At 39.7% G+C, this 23,065-nt stretch overlaps 1 protein-coding gene across 3 annotated transcripts in view; it reads left to right on the top strand.

Annotated features, from left to right (window-relative positions):
* Nucleotides 1–23,065, top strand: part of celsr3 (cadherin, EGF LAG seven-pass G-type receptor 3) — a 101,629-nt gene that overhangs the window by 46,658 nt on the left and 31,906 nt on the right. For 2 of the 3 annotated variants that reach the window (XM_016663734.1, XM_016663733.1), the window contains exons 4-14: nucleotides 411–633; nucleotides 2,930–3,045; nucleotides 3,484–3,572; nucleotides 3,883–3,897; nucleotides 4,257–4,414; nucleotides 7,489–7,652; nucleotides 9,286–9,411; nucleotides 10,219–10,388; nucleotides 12,291–12,476; nucleotides 14,295–14,405; nucleotides 14,537–14,705. In XM_016663734.1, coding sequence (XP_016519220.1) covers nucleotides 411–633; nucleotides 2,930–3,045; nucleotides 3,484–3,572; nucleotides 3,883–3,897; nucleotides 4,257–4,414; nucleotides 7,489–7,652; nucleotides 9,286–9,411; nucleotides 10,219–10,388; nucleotides 12,291–12,476; nucleotides 14,295–14,405; nucleotides 14,537–14,705 — 1,527 coding nt within the window. The remainder of the gene's footprint in view (nucleotides 1–410; nucleotides 634–2,929; nucleotides 3,046–3,483; nucleotides 3,573–3,882; nucleotides 3,898–4,256; nucleotides 4,415–7,488; nucleotides 7,653–9,285; nucleotides 9,412–10,218; nucleotides 10,389–12,290; nucleotides 12,477–14,294; nucleotides 14,406–14,536; nucleotides 14,706–23,065) is intronic. The other variant, XM_007577420.2, reaches the window with a different exon arrangement.

Here is a 23,065-nt window from a genome sequence, read left to right as displayed (position 1 = left end):
TAATAATCCAGCTACACGTTTTTCAGGATTAGAATACATCTAATCTGCTATTCTGACCCTTTCTGATGCATTTTCCCCGAGCACTCACTTAGTGCCTCATCAGCCTCATTTTAAAGAGTATTTAATCTGAGTCACAAGTTTTAACCAGAATGTTTGCCCGTCTGAACGATGCTCGCCTAAAGCATCTGCTTTCACTGGCTTGTTTTTTTGTTGTTGTTTTTTTTATCCCACTTTAAAGAAATATTTCCTGAAAAGGATCTCTGTATTTCAGGGTGTTTGTTCCTTTTTTTTTTTTAAACATCTGATAACTCCAAGAACTGTTTTACAGCAAATCTGTACTTTCTAGAGGTTTAATTTCAGCTGTTTCATTCGTTAACATGTAAACTGATGATTTACTTTCCTTTCTTCAGGTGACCGATGTGAGTTGGACCGGAGGCAGGGTCGGTGCGTGCCCGGCGTGTGTCGTAACGGAGGGACGTGTCGGGAGCTTTCCGGCGGAGGTTTCCGCTGCGAGTGTCCGCCGGGAGGCTACGAGCGGCCGTACTGCACCGTCACCGCCAGGTCCTTCCCACCCAAATCCTTCGCCATGTTCCGGGGCCTCAGGCAGAGATTTCACCTCTCCATTTCACTGAGGTCAGTAGAGTTTAAAGCGCACAATTAGAAAGTCTTTCTTTGTAGCTTGTCTCCTGTCTGCTCCCGTACCTCATCATCCAGCCTCCGTCAGACTGAGATGCAGAAGTATTCGTCTTTGATTCTGGCTTCCCTCACAGAGCATCTTCTCTTTAATGTATTTATTTCATCGGTATGTGAGATCAATCTTGTCACTCATCTTTGCCGACTTCCTCCATTGAGGAGGGACGTTTCTCCACACACTTCTCTTTCATCTGCCAATTTGCTGGTTTCAGTAGCGTCTCCTTGGCCTCCTGTCCTTAAAATTTATGTTCTTATCTTACATCTCATTCCCGTTTTTGTCTCCTGTCCTTTAGGCTTAAACATGGGTGACCTCATTCTTTTCATGTCAAATCAGGGAAATAAAAAGCTTCGTTACCAGAGCTGATAAGTTGTGGTTTTTTTTTTGTTTTTTTTTCATGACGTTAGACATAAACATCCAACTTATTTAATTACCAAAGGCTAATAAAAGGATTTGTTTTTGCTTCTGTGAAGTAAATGCATGCATATATAAAGGCTTATGAGCTTGCCAGAACATTGTTTACTAACAAGCTACCAATTAACTATAGTTTCCAGTCTTGCTCTGTCTGCTTTTGATTAACTCTAATAATATGCTACGACCCCCACGCTCATTTGTCTGCAGCCTCTTAACATGCCGATTGGTTCTCCAAGGGAGATCTCAAGGAGTGGCCATGCAGGATTATGGGATGGTTGCCATGGGTGAAGTCATCTAACGATAGTTGCTAAGGTGATGTTGCCCGTGGGGTTGTTGCTGGCCTGATACGGCCACCATTAGTGGCTTCTGGGAGACGTCAGTCGTTGGTGCCTTAAAGCGCTGCGTCTGATTTGTTCTATTGATTTGTGGCGTCCATTTGTGTTGCGGTGATAAGTGGAGGAATGAAGTTAAGGGTTAACAGGGGGTCTTTCTTAAGGAGAGACTTAATTTATGAGCTTTTAACAAATCTGTTAACGTTACTCCTTTATAGAAGGTGGACCGATTGATGCTGGCCGCTCCTAGCTCTGCTGCAATAAGCGATAAATCAATTCATCACATGATAAATTTAAAACAGGCGCAATAATTTCCGCTTGCACGATTTATCGTTTTTCTCTTTTCTCTCTCTCTACCAAAAACTGGATGACAAAAGTCTTCAGTTGTGAAATAGTTTTTGTCCTGCTCGCCTATACGCAGGTGCCCTGAAACATCCAATTAAGAGCCTAGAAACGGACGGCACAGTCGTAGTTTCTAAGTTTCTTCGACTTTCTGTGTTTTGTCACATAGGTTAGATCTTTGTTTACAACTACAAAGGTTCTTGTATTTGTAACCCACTGTGTTAAAGTATTGATAATTATTACGCTGCTGAATTGAGATATGAAAACACAACGTTTTACCCTGAGGTAGAAACATATTTACAGCCCAGTTGGGGAAAAATGTGAGTCTACAAGCTGTTTTTGTTTTGTTTTGTTTTTTCCAGACATTTTTCATTTCTTCAGCTCTGCTTGAAGTCACAGCCGACTGACGAGTTGAACCAGTTTTAGGAAAAGGAATTATAACGACGACATAATATTTATTCATGCAGTTTTATCGCTAGTGGGAATAAGTCACTTGGTTTTGATGAGGAGTTCAAATAATGAATTTCCCCCAACAGTAATTACGCTATCTAGAAGATGTAAAGCAAGCTCCTTTGCATATGTTTGCTCCCTCTAGTTGTGTGCATCTCTGATACATTAACTCTGCAGACAAAGGTCAGGATGTTCCCTTTTTTTATCCTGCTGTTTCTGGAGGCATGTAGAGATTTGATCTGCATGCATTAAAAGATGGCACAATGACACGTCGGATGCACAAGGATGAGACTGGAGTTCATGTAGATGAGAAACTGTCCCCAGATAAGGTTTTATGACGGATTATCTTACGTTCCATGGAAAGCTTTTCTTCTCTGTAGATTTCTACACATTGCAGCTTTTCTGTACTGTAAGAAAACATTAACAAGGATTTGTAATTGTATAAAATTTAACCTTCTAGACTTTATGGTTTGTTCAGCCGTATCACACATTAATTATCTCTTAGCTTGAACACAACCGAAGCTGACCTTTAACATTGGTGGAGTTAAAAATGTATTCTCATGGGACGATTGGGTTGTATCCATTTAACCTTCCTGATGGTTCGTAAAACTATGATAATGCCTGTTAGCTAATACTTATTGGATGAATCGTATGTGTGTGTGTGTGTGTGTGTGTGTGTGTGTGTGTGTGTCTTGTCCAGTTTTGCCACTCTGGAGAAGAGCGGCCTTCTCTTCTACAACGGACGTTTCAATGAGAAACACGATTTCATCGCGCTGGAGATCCAAGAAGGACAAGTGGTCTTCAAATATTCCACAGGTACGTCATCAGCAGAGGAGTGAGGCTCTGCTCAACACTGTCTGTGTTCCCAGAAGGAAGCTTTACGAGAGTGTAAATATAGCGCATACGTCTACTGTATTTTTCTCATAAAGCTGTAATTTTTGTTCATGCCTCATGAACATGCTCAGGCTGTTGGAAAGGAATTTCCCTGCAGGGACGATAATATCTAATTATCTGTCTCCTTGTGCCTCCAGGGAGGAAACGCTTTGACTCAAAACAAAGAGAGTAATGTTGTTGAGTGAAAATTCGTTTATTTTGCACATGGAGTCGCATAGATCGCTGTATTTATTTTAATCGGGACATAGAGCAGGCCGCATTCCTGCGTCGCTCTCGAAAGTAAAGCGTTTCTGTGACGAACAGGCACAACCACGATGCCGCCTGCTCGGGTTTAACACGTCTTTCCCCGTCCGCCTCCAGGTGAGTCGTCCACTCAGGTGAGCCCCTTCCTGCTCGGCGGCGTGAGCGACGGAAACTGGCACACGGTTCACATCCACTACTACAACAAGGTGGGTTTGCCGCGTCGCCGCCACTCCCTGCAAACCTCCACAGTTTTCATCCCTCGACTTTGATCTCCGATTCCTGTCGGATGGCATAACGCCTCAGTTCGCATTTCGCTTGTTGTTCGTGCTTCTGATATGTTGGCAGAAAAGTTTTTGGTGCTGACGGAGCACTTTGGTTTGAGACGATTTGTTTCTGCGAGTGCTTATTTTTTTTATGTGGGCGTTTGCTTGTCCCCATTATTCTCCTGCATATTTGCTGCTCATCTCTTTTAATTTTCTACATTTTTTTTTTATTTGTTTGTTTCATTGTCTTCAGCCGGCTACACGCTATGTGAGTATGAATGTGTGTCATGATGCACAAAAACATCCCTCTTCCTTTCAACCTGCCATTCTTTCCCTTTTTAAAACTAAAAACCTGATGAAAAGATTAGAAATATCTTCTGCCTGCTGTTCCTTGTTTTTGCTAAATATCTGCTTTCACTTCTTGTCACACTAACTATGATTCCCCCCACCTTTTTTTTTTTAATTAACATTTATTACGGTAGCACAGTGTTTCTCAGTCGTGGTTCTTAGATTTAACAAGCAAAAGCTGTTCTCTGTCCTGCATGTCATCCTAACTCAACTAGTTTCATTCTCTTCCAGCTCTTTGGATTGCGTTTTAATCCTGCGTATGTAAATCTATGTGTTCAGCCCAGACGCAGTTTGATCGGAGAAGCCCAGGGTCCGTCTGACGAGAAGGTGGCCGTGGTGAGCATCGACGACTGCGACACGGCTCTCTCACTTCGCTTCGGCACGCAGCTTGGAAACTATAGCTGTGCCGCACAGGGCAAACAGACCAGCAGCAAGAAGTGAGTTTTATTTAGTATTTAGATTCTCGGTTTCCATTCAGTTTCTCTCTCCTTATTCTTCCTTCTCCCGGCTCTGATTCTCTCCCAGCTGTCCTGCATATATTGATTTTACTCACCTGGTTTTAATGCCACAATCACATCTCCACTGTTTTGGTAAATTGTTCAAGTCCCAGTGGAAACATGCAAAAAGCTCCTCAGCGCCTGTTGGAAGGGTTTGATTTCTGTAGACCAAGTGTAGATATTTCTGTAAATTATTGAGAAGGGTACATGTAATTTTAGATTTTTATGAAATATCAACACAAAAGAAAAATAACTTTTCAAATTGTTTTATAATATTTTGTATGATGTTTGTCTCATTTCATTTCACAAACATTTTATTTGAATGAAATAATCTTAGTTATTAATCTGTTAGGAGTAAATTCACTATATTCAGAAGTTGCTTTTAAAAAATGAATTTCTGCTCTTTGGCTATGTTTAGTTTCATGCTGTTCTTGATCCATTCACTGTTTTTTTTTTGTTTTTGTTTTTTAATGGAACCACAGGCAGATGTAAAATGTGACCAATAGTGAGGATTTCCGCCAGAAAACAAAAACCAAAGTTTTTACTTGTGAAAACATTCAGGAGTCAACTGATGCACATTAAATTGATCTGAACTGGAATCACAATCAACTCAACAGTTTTTGGACTAAGAAATAAAAACTAAGAGTGTGGACTAAATGAAAACTGGTCACAGTTTGAAACCTTTATATATATATCTATTTTTAAAACGACGTGCTCTCCTCTGTACTACCTTGATTTAAACCTCAGCTGTGTAGGAACAGATTTTATTTCTGGTGCACTTACTGAAAACCTCTTAATTGCCGCCAACCCTGCGCTGTCAGTGGTGTTTGCACAAGAGGTGGCGGTGGCGTCGCACAGATAGCTTTCATTAAATATAATCTAGGACTGATCAGGGGCTCAGTGTTTATACAGAGGTAATTTCCACAAAGTAAAAATCCAATAAAGTTGACTGGTGTCAGCCCAGCTGGCAGTGGGCCACTAGATTAGTTTTAAAACGACTCAGAATGTATTTTGGTATTTGTTTAGGCAAATTTTAGGCATTTATTGATTTACTGTTTTACGGTGTGCTGGAAAACAATATTTCCTAGCAACTTAATAAAAACCTCAATCGTGAATTTCACAAAACTGGAAAAGCTTCTCATCACTGGTGCGAATTACTGCAATTGCTTGGTATTATTTTGTTTCACCTAAAAACCTACTAAAGTTTCTAATTCAGGTTAGCGAGCACATTACCCTCTTTCTTAGCAAACAAAAACCGGAGAAGTAAAATAATCCAGCTCAGATTTACTCTGTCTAATCTGTTAAAATCCTGCTCTGAAGCCAGTCAGAAAGGATTCCCAGGTCTAATCTTTGCAAAGAGGCGACTGAGGGAATTTTGGGGGAAATTGAAGCAGTAAAAGCGATACTGAAGCAAAGGGATTTCCTTATTAATTGTCTGTCTGAATATTTCTTTTCATACCTATATATCAATGCTCTACATCGTTAGTTCTGCGAACTCACGAAACCCCTTGGAAAAGTATTCACCAGTGTCTCCAAATGCAGTCTAAATCGGTAAATACTGTCAAACATTTCAGTAAACATTGTTGAACAAACAGCTTCGTGAAGACTGTAGAGGAGTTTTTAAATTGATAAAAAAAAAAAAAAAAAACAATACACCAAGCTTTCAGCATCTCACAGGACAAATAGAAAAGTGTGGCACCAGTGCAAACTACCAACACACTGCTGTTCTTTTAAAATGAGAGACTGCAAAACAAGAAGCAGCCAAGAGGTCCACAATGACTCTGGAGGAGCCGCAGAGATCCACAGCTCAGGTGTGAGAATATTTGAACGCAACATATAAACTTCCATCTTTAGTAAAAAAAAACCAAACACTACACACTCCATCCAAAACGTTCACAGAGTGAAAACGTTCAAGGGGAATAAATACATTTTTAAGGAACTGCAGTCTGTTTTATGAATATATGTAATAAGATGCACCAACAGGTGCATAAAACCCAGACAGTTTATGCAGGATCAGTGGCTCAGAAGGCATCATGCCACAGTGTGAATCTCTGTCCTCTGATCAAGCTCTCTGTGTCCTGTCGGCTCTGGCTGAACGCAGGAGGAAGAGGAGACCGATCAAAGACGAAGGCCGGAGACTCACTTCACTTCAACGCGTTTTTTTTCTTTTCCATTTATCCATTACCAGCTCAGCCTCCTCTGATGCAGACTCCACATCCTTTGCTAATGACTCTTTCTGTTGATATTTGCTCCAGCTGTTACTTCAGCTCTCGTGTGTTTGAGTCTGTGGTATCGTTTGTCTTCTTGCTTTTATAAAACATTCTCTGCTGTCTGTTTCCTGGCGTTCAGCACTTCTGGTCGTAGTTCTGAAGAAGGATGAAAGCTCATTCTTCAGTAAAGATAAACATGTTGAACAGACAGCATTTTCTCAGAGCTGCCATCAGCATCTTCATCTTGTCTTTACGCTTTCCCTCTGTCATTATTTAATCTTTTGTCTCTCTCTCTCTCTCTCTCTGTATCTCTCTCTCTCTCTCTTTCTCCTGTCCCGTTCACAGAGATCATTTTCTCTTATCTTGCTATGTTTTGATGTCCACTAACATCTACAGTACTTCATGTTTGACTTCTTCCTGTTTCCTGCAGCGCTCCAGAGATTTGCTGTAACTCATGTTTAATCTTTTGTATGTTCACCATCTGCTTTCTGTTCTGCCTCCACTTCTCTAACACGTCTCCTCCTTGGTGACCCGAACTTTTCTCCAAAAAGCATCCCAGCCTTTTACATTCATCTCTCCTGAACTCTAAATCTGGTTGCTTTTAATGTTCACCTTTGATGTCACATTTAATCTGTTGAGTATGTAAATCCTTTTCTCACATATGCACCTTTCCACTTATCAGGTTCCTGGTTTTTTTTGTTTTTGTTTGTTTCATTCGTCTCCCCCCTCTCTTTAATTCTGCTTCATTCCCTTTTGCTCATATTTTCTCTCCTTTTAATCCCCCTCTTGTTTCTTGTTTCTTAGGTCTCTGGATCTGACTGGCCCTTTATTTCTGGGTGGAGTCCCCAATGTGCCTGACAACTTTCCCTTTGGCAGCAGGGAGTTTATCGGTTGCATGAAAGACCTGCACATTGACAGCAAGGCGCTGGATCTGGCTGGATTTATCGCAAACAACGGGACACTTCCAGGTCAGCGCAGCTACTGCAATATATTGCCTTGATGCATGAATAAATGTTAAAAAATGTAATAGATTCTCAGCTGTTTTTAATAAACAAATGACAGATGTAGGTTATTGTAATAGTTTATTTATTACAATCTTCTTTTGAAGAAAACAGCACATAGAATAATCCTATCTAGTTTATTTGCCTTCAGATTTGCATTCTGTGACATCACCATGAATTGAAATATAGCATGACTAACAATCTTAAAGCCCAGAATTTAATTACATTAAAGGATAAGGCCTCATATCCCTTATTTTGTTTAGTCTTATGCATACAGTGACTCATAGTATTTATGCCATTCAAGATGCAAAGCATAAGAGAGCGTATTTGTCATTTGTGTCATTAAGAAAAGAAAACCGTTTTGTAAATATAGAATTATGCTTTGCTAAGTCTTTCTTTTTATTGTCTTTTTAAACCCTAGAGTCAAGAAATTACCATATATGTATAGGTATAATTTTAAAACTTTAGCACAGCACACAAGCCGCTGCTCAGATACATAAATAATCAGTTCAGTATGACCAATATTTGGCACTATGGCTAAGTCAGCATGTTTTGGTCTTTACCCTGGATAAAGACCAAAAGCCTTCTAATAAAATCCCCACCAAGAGTTTGAGCAGGAATGGCATAGAAATGTCCTAATTGTATCAAAAGACGAAAACAAATTCGGTAAACAAGGCCAATTATTTGACTCTTGAAAAACTGAGAAAGCTACATGCTTGCAAATTTTCTTTGCTAGCTAATTAGTTTTTTTTTTTTATATATAAAAGCTGTTCTTTTTCAAAAACGAACCACATTTAAAAACATCCATCCATCCATTTTCTTTACACCCTTGTCCCTTAGTGGGGTCAGGAGGGGTGCTGGTGCCTCCTATCTCCAGCTAATGTTCCGGGCAAGAGGCGGGGTACAACCTGGACAGGTCGCCAGTCTGTCGCAGGGCAACACAGAGACACACAACCATGCACACACACATAGGGGCAATTTGGAGAGGCCAATTAACCTAACAGTCATGTTTTTGGAATGTGGGAGGAAACTGGAGTACCCGGAGAAAACCCACACATGCACAGGGAGAACATGCAAACTCCATGCAGAAAAACTGGGGCTGGGAATCGAACCCAGAACCTTCTTGCTGCAAGGCAACAGCTCTACCAACTGCGCCACTGTGCAGCCCACATTTAAAAACATTGAACAGAAATACTGCTGCATTGCAGTAACATTTAAACAGATTGAAAAAGTAAAATCCAAAGAAAAAGTTTAACAGAACATCTAAAAGGTTACAAAAGGTCAATCGTATTCAACTGTAGAAGGCTACAAAGAAAATGTTATTTTCCTTTATTTCAAACTCTTTATAGCAAACACTTATTAAACAAACACATCCATCAACACATTGATGTAATAATTTCAGCATAATTACAAAAAAGAACAGTAACCTCATTTTCTTAATCTTAACGTCGTCTGAAATGTAAAGATTAGTTATCAAGACTTCTTTAAACAACTAAAACAAAACATACTAATCCCTAATAATCTGCTCTGCTGCATGTGCTGCATTTCCCTGCAGGCAGTTTTTAAGGCAACCTTTTCTTATTTGTGTTGTTGTTTGCAGGTTGCAGTGCCAAACATCCGTTCTGCAAGTCCAACCCGTGTCAGAATGGGGGAACCTGCCGGGTGAGCTGGGAGACCTTCTCCTGTGATTGTCCTCTAGGTTATGGAGGGAAGGACTGCAGCTACAGTAAGAGCCTTGATCTGTCTGTAACCTCTTACGTATGTATGGTGGCACATGTTGTGTTAATAATCATTAATCTACAGTAATGTTAGCCTTTCTGTGAAACAGTAAATCAAGTAATGGCTGTAATCACTTGGTCATGTTTAAGTTGAGGTGTGAATGCGGAGACTTTCCTTCCTCGGCTGCACGTTCTGCTCAGGAGTGCTAAGACATTCGTTCGTTGGTGTTTTCCTTTGTTCTTGCTCATTTTTTCCTGCAGAGCTATTATTTCACATTCACAGCTGAGGGCTTTCAGAAAATGTAAGGATTGAGAAGAACCATGTTCATCTGTAGAGTTAGGCCTGGTGATGTTTAATCATATGGATGTAATTAAGGCAAAAAAGGACAATCAAAAACTGCTGGGTATCTAGAAGTATCTTTGAAAACTACCTAAACTTTTCCTTTGAGATATGCACTCTGGACGTTTGGCTTTATTTATTGGGCTATAATTGGACAAAGATAAACACAGGCTGATTTCCCCTATGGTTGGACAATGTTTTTGCTCAGGTGGATGCCAACTGGGTATTAATCAGTTGTTTTTACTGACACTTCTTGATTGTGAGTTAAAACATCCAACCCTAAAGGGAAATCATTTAGTAAAGCTGTCTTTTTTATCACTTAAAAATGAATAAAATCTTCATTTTTACCATCGCTATTATGTTTTATTACCCTACAGCACACCTGTTTAATAATTTACGACATGTTCATGCAGATCATTTGATGGTGTAAAATGTAGCGGTTTATATTCCCACTTTTCGCCTCAATCCCCTGCAGCCATGCCACACCCACATCGCTTCCTCGGGAACAGCGCCCTCTGGTGGGACCTGAAGAATGACGTGACCATCTCCACGCCCTGGTACCTGGGTTTGGTGTTCAGAACCAGAGCAAGAGACGGGACGCTGCTGCAGGCCCAGGCTGGTCAGTACACCAGTCTGCTGTTCCAGGTGGGTGCAGACGCACACGTGCGCATGGTTTGTTTCTATTGATGTTTCAAAGTTTACCAGAAACAGCATGACTAGTATGAGAACATGTTTGACGGTGTATCCAAACAATTATTATGTATAATCTGCCCAAAAAGACGAACCTCTGTTTAAGTCACTTTGAGCCATTTCCATAAGCCAAACACTCACATTGACAATGAATATGTGTACTTGCTAAAGTAGTGCTGCATCAGAGCAGTATGGAGTGAAAGCTGGTTGATTCCCCACTGCACACCTACTCAGCTCTTTGCCTCTGTGACAACCTCCCTCAGTGGATTTTAAAGCCACAACATCATACCTTCTGCTTTTACACGGATCAGACCGAAACGACCAAAAAGCTTTACGGTTTAAGTTGTTTTTTCTTCGGTTCATGAAGAAAAAAGCTTCCCAGATAGCAAAATATGAGCGAACCAAGGTTGAAATAGGGTTAGGCAGAAATATGAAGTCCATGCTGAAGCCTGAAATTTAAATTATACAGAAAGTGGTCGATGACTTACATGTTGACTCACCGTTCAACCATTACTGATATTATATCGATGCTGATTCAACTATCATAAAAATTTTGCCCTACATGCGCATTTTAGATTATTTTATATTGAATCAATTTTGATTTATTTTTCATCTAAATGGTAAACTCATGTATATTTGTGTAATTTCTAGCATAATTGTTTGATTTTGTGCCACTTTTTAAATGGCATTCATATTGCTAGACAGACGTTAAAGCATCAACAAGTAAAAGAACAAAAATTAAAAGTTTACAACCTGGAATATTTCCCAAACATCCCAGATCAACAACCTATGGAAAGATTCTGGATCTTGGCAACCCTGGTCCAGACAGAACAAAAACATTGAATGAACCTTTTAGCAGAAGCTAGGAAGAAGACGGTATCTTTAGCGTTTTTAGCTAATGGTTAGCCAAGTGTGGTAAATCTATTGCGGTCTGTGAAACTGTCACAAAGTTCTTTGTCTACTGAATACACAAAGTATTACACAACACTTTGTGTGATAAACACAGAGGCTTCATCTGTCTTTATGTAGCTAAGAGCTTCTTAGCCAAGCCAACAGGAAGTCTTCACTGGATAACTCCCCCAGCAGAACAAGGCTACTCAAGAACTACTTCCTTTCCTTCAAAATAAGAGTCATGCATCGTCATGTGTTCTGCCCAAAATACTTTAAGACTCACTTCACTTTGACAGGAAATATAATGGAACATAACATATAAAATAAATATACAATAATGGTGTATTTTAATATTGTAAGCGATTTGTTTACATCCCAATTAGACATCTTTATGTACTGAACATTGGTGTGAACATTTATGTATTGAGAACGTTTGTGATAATTTCTGTGGCTAGTTAGCAATGTTTTTTTTTGTCCTCTATATGAGAATATATTCTCTCATGAATGCTGTAACATAAATAATATCCTAATTTCCTTGTTTGTCTCTTCAGCAGTTTGTCTTGAAGCTGTTTTAGACTAAATCCTGCCAGAGGGCACACGATGTAAAATACCGTTTGGAGGCGGTTGAATGTGTTAGCTGCAGTTGCACTGAAAGTGATAACACTTCACTGTCAGAATCATTCAATGGTGATATATTTAGGTTTTAATTCTGAATTGTATACTGCTGTGAAATGTACTCTAATGACAGCTTTTTCCATCTTGTAAAGCAAAAAAAAAAAATAAAAAATATCCTTACATTTTCTGAATCTTGGCAGGAGCGTCATTAGATTTCATGCTCTTGTTTTCACACATGATCAGGCTCACAAGATCAGACGCCACATTCACACGGGATCCGTTTCTTTTGTTTTGTCCTCACCCGTTCTTGTGTTTGACTTTTCTGTTTTACCGTTCCCTCTTACGTCGCAGGTGATAAACGGTCAGCTGATGTTCTCAGTGACCCGCGGCGCCACCAGACCTGTGCGCTTGCGATTGGATCAGGTTCAAGTGGCAGATGGCCGGTGGCACGACCTCCAGCTGGAACTGCGAGACGTCCGCAGCGGCCGCGAGACGCGCTACGTCGCCACGCTGCGGCTCGACTTTGGACTCTATCAGGTAAATCATCAACATAGAAACCTCTAACTGAGTGGCGTCAAGATGGATAGCAACAATATTTTTGAGCATTTTTTTTTTTAGATACTCTGAATTTCTGTCTGTAGCTTTTCAAAATAAATAAATATCCAGTGGTGTTTCAAAATCTGTGATTCAACCGTTATTAATTTTTGTCATTCCGCCCTGCTGGCGTATAAATCGTAGTTAAATAGAAATGTTTGCAGCATGCACAGATTTTCTACATCCCTGCACAGAATCAGAGTCCCCCAAGATGTGGGACACTAATCCCAGTTTGCCTAATCTCTGCCGGATTACTGTGTCAGATTATGGTGGATGATTTCTATTCAATGTGTGTGTCTGCATGGGTTTGTGTGCAGCGTGGGGCAGCCCCTAAGTACAGAGAGAAGAGATACGCTTCATCATTTTTGGCTTGTCTGACGTCGAATAAACACTTGTTTCATGTTGCTGGGATTCAGAAATGATCCTTGGTTACGTAACGCCTTTCATCTTTGCTGTTGTTATTTCAGATGTTCCTCAAAGTGTATGAAAAAAAAAAACACGCAGGTTAGATGTTGCAGAAAGCATTTGTAGATTTGAAACATTTCTGGAGAAAATTAAACGCTGAATATTTCTGAAAGGTTGTTGCATTCTTGCAGGGATTACAAGATGCATGCGAGCGTCTTCCCTTGTAACAGTAATGAGTGGATCTCGTTGATTTCATGTTCATTCTTCCTGAGAGTTGCTCACCTCGTCAGCTTTGCCTCCGGGTTGTCATCTGAGTACTGACCTCTCTTCAGTATCTTACTGAAATTTGGAAAAAGAGAGTCGGTCATGTTTTCAGAGGAAGATTATTGTCCCTTCATTGAATTGCTGTACATTGTTTTGCAGTTAGATCTTTAAACTTTTATATATTTGATTAAAATTTTGCATGATAGACAATTTTTAATAGTGTGCCTGGAATGCGTCTTGTGCATTTGGTTTTTGTCCTCTTTTCTTCCTGTAATGTTGTTACAGGAAGTAACATTTCTTTTAAGTCATACCTGACATATATAGCATAGCATTTTTATAACAACTGAAAGTAACAATGATCGTGCTATAAAGTGGCACTATGTACCTGGAAAACCCAAGTAGCAAATAAATGCACCTTTGTTTAATTTAATTTCCGTATAAATACAGACAGCTGCTGTGTTAAAGCTTCATATTGTTCAGTGAACCAGTCAAGAGGCAAATCTGGTAAATCTGGAGGAACTACAGAAATCCAAAGGTCAGATGCCAAACACTGTTAACAGGATGAATATTAGTCAAACGCTCCACTAATCTGGCCTTAATGGAAGAACGGCAACCAGTCAAGCCAGAGCTACAATAAGGTGTTTTAGATCAAAGACTGTTCACTCTTAATCCAGTCTGACATACATACTGTGTTGCAAAGCAGAATGGGGGGAAAAATGTCTCCTTATGTGCAGAGCTTGTCAAGATGAACCCCAATAGACTTAAAGCTGTAACTACTGTAGGTTTTATGAAGTGACAGTCGGGCTGAATATAAATTGAAGCTTTTGTGATTTTATCTGAAAAAATGTCAAAAAATGTGCAAACATTCCCCTGCTTTACAATTATGCACTACTTAAAAAAATGATTGTGGTTCTAGTGTGAAAAAAGTTAAATAGTCAAAGTGTTATGAACATTTTAATCTTTAAATTCTTACTTTGAGACTTATGCAGATTATTTGATTTTCTTTTAGACATTTTTAAATAAGTAATAAAGGCAGCCGCGGTCTTATCAAACTAACCCTTTCAGCTCTGTGTCTTTGCTTCCCCCCATTAGGGAACAGTGATTGTGGGAAATGACATTCATGGCTTGAAAGTGAAACACCTGCACGTCGGAGGAGTGCTGGGCTCTGGGGAGGTCCAGAACGGGATAAAAGGATGCATACAGGTGAAGATTAATGCGCTGAATTTTTAAAGTTTCGGCAGATGAGTAGATGGAAGCTTTCAACGTCAGAGGAAATCAGTCACTTCTCAGCTATTTCCTACCTCACTTCGACACCATCCTTGCTTCGCCTGCAGGGAGTTCGTCTGGGCGTGAGGCCGGATGCCCCCGCCCTCCCGCGCCCATCCAGGGTTGTCAAGGTGGAGACCGGCTGTAATGTCGGAAACCCCTGTGTCTCGTCTCCTTGTCCAGCTCACAGCCGCTGCACCGACGTCTGGGAGCGCCACACCTGCATCTGTGAACCAGGTCAGGACACACGCAGTTGGTTTTCTGCTTTAAGTGAGTCTGCTGATGACGATGTGATAATACTGAAACATTTTGTCTTGGGCTGGTGTAGGCTCAGTTAACTCTAACTAAACCATCTGCTTAATTTCATTTGTAAATATGAAGAATATTATTATTGCATTGCTTTGCCTTTTGATTTATGGTTTACTAAGTTTTGATTCAAGATTTTACTGGTCAACCGTAAGCGTAAACTAACACTGATATTTTTCAAGAATAAGTTTTCTGCTTTGAATATTTTATGACATTGACGTGCGAACACTTTGTAGAAAACGCAGCTCAAGGTCTTCGTAGTGAAGACCTGGATCCTTTACTTCTAGCACTCAATGTGTGTGAAAAGAACACATCAGCAATCATCATGTTTTATTTTATTTTTTATTTTTACCCTATTTTGAATATTTAAAAAGACTTCTTGCTAAGAAATGTTTAATATAATATAATAAAGTTTGGTTGAAACTTTATTATATTAAGACAAGACAGCATAAATGTTGTTCTTTATTTTGGCTTCTTTTTTTTACTTTGTTTTGTGTAAAGATGCAGAAGCTGGAAGTTGGGTTACCTACATTAATTTATTTTGATGAGATTCTCTTTTCGTCCTGAATCGACTATTCTGACATCTCCTGGTAACCACATTATTTTTATATCTTTTTCATAGAAATCTTGCTGGTTTCATTTTGTTTAGAGATGTTGCAATTATGAGTCATGATAACAAATTTTGCTGGACGATTAATTGTCTAAAAAATTATTGTGATAAACGATAATATTGTTTCAAGATCTTTTGACACTGATTTAATGGAAATGACTAATAATGCATGTGATTTCCTGCCATAGGTAGATACACTTTATTTTCAAAAGAACACATAACTGTCATGAGGTGGGGGTTGAAGTGGTGAGGAGAGAACGCTGAGACCCAGGTTATGGTGATGATGATGAATTTAATGGTGAAAATAAAGCTCCACAGTCCATACAGGCAGCACGGCAGAGACTAGCACACAGCTAAGTACCGGTAGCAACTGATTCATCAGACTCGACGGGAGCAAGCACAAACCAGGACTTTACAGTTCAACTGGCGAGTGACAAACTACGACAACGACACGACGGCAGTTGACAAACTTAGACAAGGACCCGACGAAGAACACAGACACAGGTGGGTAATCAGGCAAGTAGACACACCTGGGGAGCAATCAACGGGGAGGACAGGACAGAGACTCACAGGAACACAGGACTGAACACAGAGAAACTCAAAAATAAACACACAGAAACACGGAACCTAACAATAACACTGGAACTGATAAACTAAATAAACAAAACAACCAAAAACAAAAATAAAATGGATTCTCAGTCTCCATTAACAAAAAACGCACTTGAATAAAAGCTAAACAACATAAAGCCAAAGTGGAAATAAATACTGCATTCAACCAAAAGAGTGCAGATTATGAAGTCTGAATACTGTATTGGCCTTCAGTAATCACGAGATTTAAATAGAGAAGATCAGCACATCCGACTACCTAATGCAGTCGGATGTGCCCATCTTTTTGCCCCTATTTTCTCCTTATCACTATCTTTGATCGTTGGCTGGTCTAAGATTCACGCTGGTGATTTCATAACTGGTCGTCCTGCAGTGTGTGGTCGGTTGTGGTAGATCTACAACTCATATTCATTCTGGTTTCTTTTTTTTTTTTAAAGAAACCAGAATGACATCATATAATTTTTTTCCTGTGATAAACTTGCAGGATTTGCTGATTACTCCACGAAGGATTTTGCAGTTAGTTCTTAACAGGATATTTGGTTCCTCACTGAATAAAAACATTTAAATTAGTTTTCAGTGTGAGACTGTTTAATGGCTTGAAGTGCAGCTTTTTTAATGGTATCTTTGCCATAGTTGCTAATAGGTGTGAAAGGGTGCTGCATGATGAAAGGCAGGTCAAAGTGTCCTTTCTATTGAATTTAAAAAAATAGGTAGACTTTCTGAAATAGAAGGAGAAATTAAATTATTACATGCCCACCTCTCTGTAGGGGTCTGCCAGCACTCTGACTGGGTTAAACTGATGTTTAGGTAAACATAATGAGCTCTCACTTGAAGCCAGAAAAAGAGGTTGAGGCCAGGCTAACTTCCAAAATCCCCTTGGTTAGGTAAAATATAATGAGGTGGAATTGCCACACTGGAGAAAAAGATGATTAAAAGGAGAAACAGAGGAGGGAGGGGAAACAGATGAGAGAAAATTGAAAATATATTTGTGGAGAGATGGAGAGAAACAATAGGAAGAATTAAAAATGCAGAGGAGGAACAAAGGCGCCCAAATATTTTAATGATTAATGAGTTGGAAAAAATAAAAGCACATGGCAGAAATGGTGCAAAAATGAAAGTTTTGAGGCAACGCAAGGGCACATAAAATCACATCAAATAGCCTGAAAACTCATGTGACACATTTGGGAATAGATGCATTAAAAGCTCACACAAAAGTGCAGAAAAATTAAGATGACAGCTGCACACCCAACAGGAAAAATAAAAAGGCAAATGCGAAAGCTGAAGAGAGAAGACGAACAGACATCTGGTGATAATTCAGAGATTTATTAACGACAGCTGCAGTTCAGTTCTGCAGGTATTGATTAAACATGCAAGACCAACTGAGTAGAGATGATTAAGGCATGTTATTCATACTTGTGATTAAAGGAGAACGGGGAACCAAAGGTCTGATGGGATATTAATGAAAAACGGAAAAGGAGAACAGAAAGAAAAGACGGCTCCATTATTCAATCAGAAAGCTGATTCTCTTTTTAGTTGCCTCTCTTCATATTCTCTCATTCTTTGCCTTCCTAAGTTATCTTAAAACCAAATGAAAAAAAAGTAGAGTTAACCAACCAAGATGTTTAGCTGCTACAGATACACATAAACCTTGTGCTGGCAACATTTTCATTGACTCCAGTTGTAAATGTATTGGACGAACCGTTTATTACTCCTGTTGGTAGATATTATTTAAGAAAACGTTCTGCTGCGACTGAAGGCCCGTCCTCAACAGCTCGAGCAAAACGTTGCTGCTGCTACAGCGGCACCTAAGTTCAGTGGATGGAGGGGAAACTAGAAACAAAGTTAGCAACACAGAGGAGAAGTTGATCAAAAGAAATGAAAAGATGAAAGTGAAAGAGGATGGTGTGAAGGAAAAACGAGTGTGCTCTGAGTAAGAGTGTGATTGTAGCAGAGCCTCGGGTGTGAGAGCGCGGGGAGGAAGCAGAGAGGCGCTGCATCCCTGTAGCATCCTCTGCTAGCCTGCAAGCAAATGCTAACACCGTGACTCATTAAGATGGGAGCGCACACGGATGTTTTCACACCTAGACGGGATTACACATACATGAACACACACACACACACACACACACGCAGATCTGCAAGCTTGATGTGCGCACACCTATTTACTGTAAACTCGCTCAGGGTGTCGTTCTCATTATCATTATGTTTCATCAGCACAATAAGAATTAAAATTTAAAAGTGTTATACAATGAATGCTGCTCAGAGACAAATCAAACTTTAATAAATGTAGATGGGGGTGAGAAGAGAAGAGGTGCCGTGTGAATAATTCCCTTTCATTTACGTGTGTGTGTGTTTTTAGCCTCGTGCTGGGCCAAGCCTAATAAGTTTCACACTGCTGACAGTTACTCAGATTTGAGCGATACAGCCTCCTACGTGGAGAACAGATGCCTTCTGTGTAAACCACACTGAGACGAGGCTCTGCGCGAAGATGTGAGCTTTTCCAGCTCCTCGCTTTGTGTGTCTGGAAGTACATCCACGCTGGCGTTTGCTTACCTGGCACGACGGCGTCAGACTGTTGCCACTGGCTAATTTTCGGCTGTAAGAAAATTCGGCCTAAAGTGATAAATTACAGCTATGCAATTCACTGAAATGAGTTCCCAGAGTTGGTTAAAAACCAACTCAATTACAATCTCTGTGGAGGAAAGAGTCATTTAGTGGAAGTGGGACTATTTGTTATGATGTCGGTGATTGAAAACAACTAAAAAAACAAAACATATGTGTATATTTGTACCTGAGGATATTTTTTTTTCCTGGGAAGAAGTGAATGAAGGTTATATTTTTGTGTGTGTGGTGTGCAGCTGCAGTTTGTTTGGCTCCATCCCTCAGGGAGAAAATGGGACAGAGAAATGATTTATGAGTTTCGAGCTACATTTTCTGTGTTGGAACCTGCAGGAGGTGCTGGATCTCCTCAAGCTGCTGACTCAGGATAACGTCGTTCTCTGTGACAAACGATTCCACACCTGAGAATGACATTTATTGACCAAGATTGACTATGAAGATTAGAAATTTATCAGCCGGCGATTGTTATCCAGTTATATATGAATTATGCTTTTATAAAACTTGAAGCAGTTTTGTGTCATTTAAAATTGGACCTTACATCTTATCAGTTTGTTTGCTGTAGACACACGATTTTCTTGCATTTCGCTCTTGAATCCTTTTAAATTTCCAAAGATAAAATAATTTGATGAAGATGGAAGGAAGTAAAATAGAACTTCAACACCAACAAGGTAATTTGCAGTAAACTCAAGCCCTGGACTGGATTAACAGGTGCTGACCTACAAGGTCTTTAAAACACGGTTTGTACTTCATGCCACATTTGAGTAAACCAAAAAATGTGCATGTTCCCAACCAATGTAGCCAAAGTCTTCTCACGTTTTGTTCTCTTGAGCCTATTTCATGTGTGGTCTCGTCTTGTGAGCTCGATGTGTTTTAAGATTAGACAGTTTGATTCAAGCAGTAAAATCGGTGTGACAGTTTTGTCGTCGTGATTGGATACTTTGGCGTTTGTGATCTTTGTAGAGTCAAAGATGCCGTTGGAAACACATGAGAAGAAAGGCTGGTTCAGCGAACAGATGGCCTATTGATCTACCCTGATTAAAGTCTTTTGGGGAAAGTCAACCTGCTGTTGTGGTACAACAAAGTCGCACGAGGAACGGCGAGTCACTCCGGATGCAAGCAAAGCTCAGAAGGCATAACTTTTGAAACAAACTTAGGGACCTTGACTTGGGAAGTCAGAAACATATTTAACTTCAAATGATGTATGCCTCGTTGTTTTCCCAGACTCAAACCTCCCCCTATCTGTGTCTGTATCGTCTATTGTTTTGACAAGGCCAGTGTCATTATGAGAATCTGAAAACGGCCAAGGCCGCCAGTTCCCCCCTCAGCCCGTTTCCATGGTGAGAGCGTGAAGATGTATACGCTTGACGGAATAACCGAGTGTGTACATGATGAGCACGCAGGAGGAGATGAAAAGGAAAAAAGAAAGACGATTATGTTACGTTTCTTAAGCCGTTATTTTGTTTGAACTCCTGTTTATGTGTGGAAAAAATCCAGAACTAGAAACTAAAAACATAAGCGCCTCAGTTTTATCTTTGCATAACTCACAACCTTTAGACAAAAGAACTAAAAAGAAATGTCATGCAGACTGTATTAGAAAATCAATGCCACTCGGTTTCTCTTTTTTAATTTATATATGTACTTTTTCTTTTTTTTTAAATTTCATGAAGAACGGAGGTAGGCGATAATAAGCAGAAGTCGCTGAAAAGCTGTGTGGGTCTGCAGCTGCAGTCCAAGGCCAAAGGCTTAATGGAGACTCTCTGCTGCATTTTCTACAGACAAACACACAAAAGCCCACCTCACACATCATTGTCGGCTCCAGAGGGAGGGGAGGATTGCTCGGTGAGCTGCGCACATCAGTCATTGCCTCTTCAATCCATAACAAAAATCCCTCAGTTCATTGCTGTGAAATTAAAAATGGAGCCTGGAGGCTGTGGTGGTTTGCTATAACCCTTGTATGTAGAAATGGGGTCCAACTGACCCCACACACGTAAAACTTGTATCATTTGTCACAGTCCTCTACGTTTGCCTCAGTCCTCGCACGCACAAGGGTTAAGCAGGTGAAAGCAGAGATCTTTATCGATTAAGACGACGCTTTGGGTACAGTGTGAGATCTTCCTGCAAAAGTTGCATCACTTTTTAACCCGATATGTGCATACGTGCATTTTGATTCTCACATTGTGTATGAACAGAACACAGAGTTCAACTGTGCCGCTGTATTCCCTTTGTACATGTGTGGTTTCCTTGGATGTTAACATTTATATTACCGTATTTTTCGGACTAAAAGGCGCTACTTTTTTCCCCACACTTTGAACCATGCGGCTTACAGCCTGGTGCGGCTTTTCTGTGTATTTTTCTCCAACCACCAGGGGGCTCTTTAGCAGGAAGTGAATCATTAGAAGTCAAAATTGGAAATCAAAGAAGAAAGTGCTGATTTTCATTTAGAACAAGCGCATGCTAGCAGCAGGCACGACGAAGAAATGTTTTCAAACTCATACCCCCTCATCATGGAAACAACATGAAGTTCATACGATTCAGTTTTTAAGTTGAAGGATATTGATTTAGCAGTACAGATCAATAGCCGCTGGACATAAGCTCGGCGTGAACAAATCCATGGCGTCCTTTTGGAAAACCAAGAGCAGCAGAGATACCAGTGGCTTATCACCCGGTGTGGCTTATAAATGTATGTTTCCAGTTTTCTTTTTTTTTAGTTTGTAAATGCGGCTTATAGTGAGGTGCGCTCAATAGTCCGGAAAATACAGTATGTTCTTGAACAGTCAGGTGAGCCGGTGTTCAAACTAAGCTCCAAACCATCAAAGGTCCTTATATAAAATGCATAATTTTAACACATACAATATATATATAAGATTAGTATTTCTTTACTGAAGAAAGGAAATAATTAGTTAGATGTTTCAGCATAAATACATGAAAATATTTAACATTTTTATCTAAATTTAAGTTTTAAAGTAATTGGCAAGTCTACTTTGTAAAAGTGCGAAGAATAATCTTCGCTTGATGGTTGTGTTGGTGTGGTTACAATCTGATGGTGTGAGTTTAATGTTTTCTTTTTGTTTAAGCTCAGTTTGTTCACAAACGCATCTCAGCAACACCACAATATAAGCCCATCACTTCTTTAAAAACCAGCCAGTCATGCTTGGTGTCCCAGATTCCTCCTCGTCTGAAGCGCTCTAAGTGTTGGTAACGTTCTTAACAGGAAAAGGGGCCCTGGAGCAAAAATATGCTTGTTATAGCAGATCAACAAATAAGTCATGCTTTAAGATTTTCCTAAAAGTGGTTGTCTTTATAAGCATATAAACACAGAGCATAATACAATGATGTGAATTGTTTTTGCTCTGGAACCAGTAGAAAATGAAATGCTTTATCCCAAGGATAAGTAAAATCCCTCAGATATTTTTATTCTAAACATCTATTTTCCACTAAGGGAAAATTGTCTTTTTATTCACTGTTTCCATCTCAGTCAATATACCAGAAACTTTTATTCACCTCCGGAAATTAAAGGTGTTTTACCGTTTATTCCCCCAGAGTTGATTTATTGCTTCTGTAAATAACCCTTCCTTAAAGACTAAATTGCCCAATTATGTCGTTTTCGTATTAAAATAAGCCCTTGGTGAGAAGCTGATTCCATTTGTTCAGGAACACGCCCGACAGTGTTCATGAAGCACTCCGCTTTAGTCGTTAGATTAAAAAGGGGTTTCATGTGTGCGCCTCTATTACCATGTAAGAGGCCGCTGTGTGTTTTGTGTGGAGTGTCTGGGGATCGCACTGGAGTGAGTGACGGCTTCATTCATCGCAACGCACAGGTGCAGCTCTGAAGGGAGCGCAGTGGGTGTGTTGCAGAAGTGTTTTCAACTACCTTGGAGTGTTTTAAAGTTTATATGCTGCTTTCACTGCTGGAGACCTGGGGGCCCTTACCACAGAGAGAAGTTTGTGTTGCTTAGATAAATTCATGTTTATTAATTATTCCTTCCCACTAGTTTTTCTCTCATGATCAGTGCTTTACTATGTAAACTTGTAGTTGGGGGTCATATTAAAAAGGAACGATTTAATTAGTGAAATGGCCCAATACAGGTGATTAATTTATTTTTTTAGGTAATATTTAGTCATTTTTTTTTAAACAAATTGAATATTTAATGTCTCTGATTAACTGAAAGTGTTTTTAATTTAAGTTTGATCCATAGTTAGGATATTGAAACTATTTCTTCCTTCTGTTTTCAAGAGCTTGCACAGTAATTCTTCTATTGTTGTATAAAACAGTAATTTATAATTTTCTGCATCGTTTTGGTCTTCGGAGACTTGCTTACTCAGCGTTTTTCAGACCAGAGCTAAACAAGATGAGGCAGTGTTTAGCTTCTGTGCTCACCAGCTCTGGAACAAACCGCCTTAAAACTTGAGATGTACAGAAACGGTTTGTACCTTTAAATCTGGACTGTTTACTGCA

The sequence above is a fragment of the Poecilia formosa genome, unplaced genomic scaffold, assembly GCF_000485575.1.
Source record: "Poecilia formosa unplaced genomic scaffold, Poecilia_formosa-5.1.2 Scaffold440, whole genome shotgun sequence".
Taxonomy (NCBI): Eukaryota; Metazoa; Chordata; class Actinopteri; order Cyprinodontiformes; family Poeciliidae; genus Poecilia; species Poecilia formosa.
The sequence above is the reverse complement of the archived record's forward strand: the minus strand, read 5'-3'. Positions and strand labels throughout refer to the sequence as shown.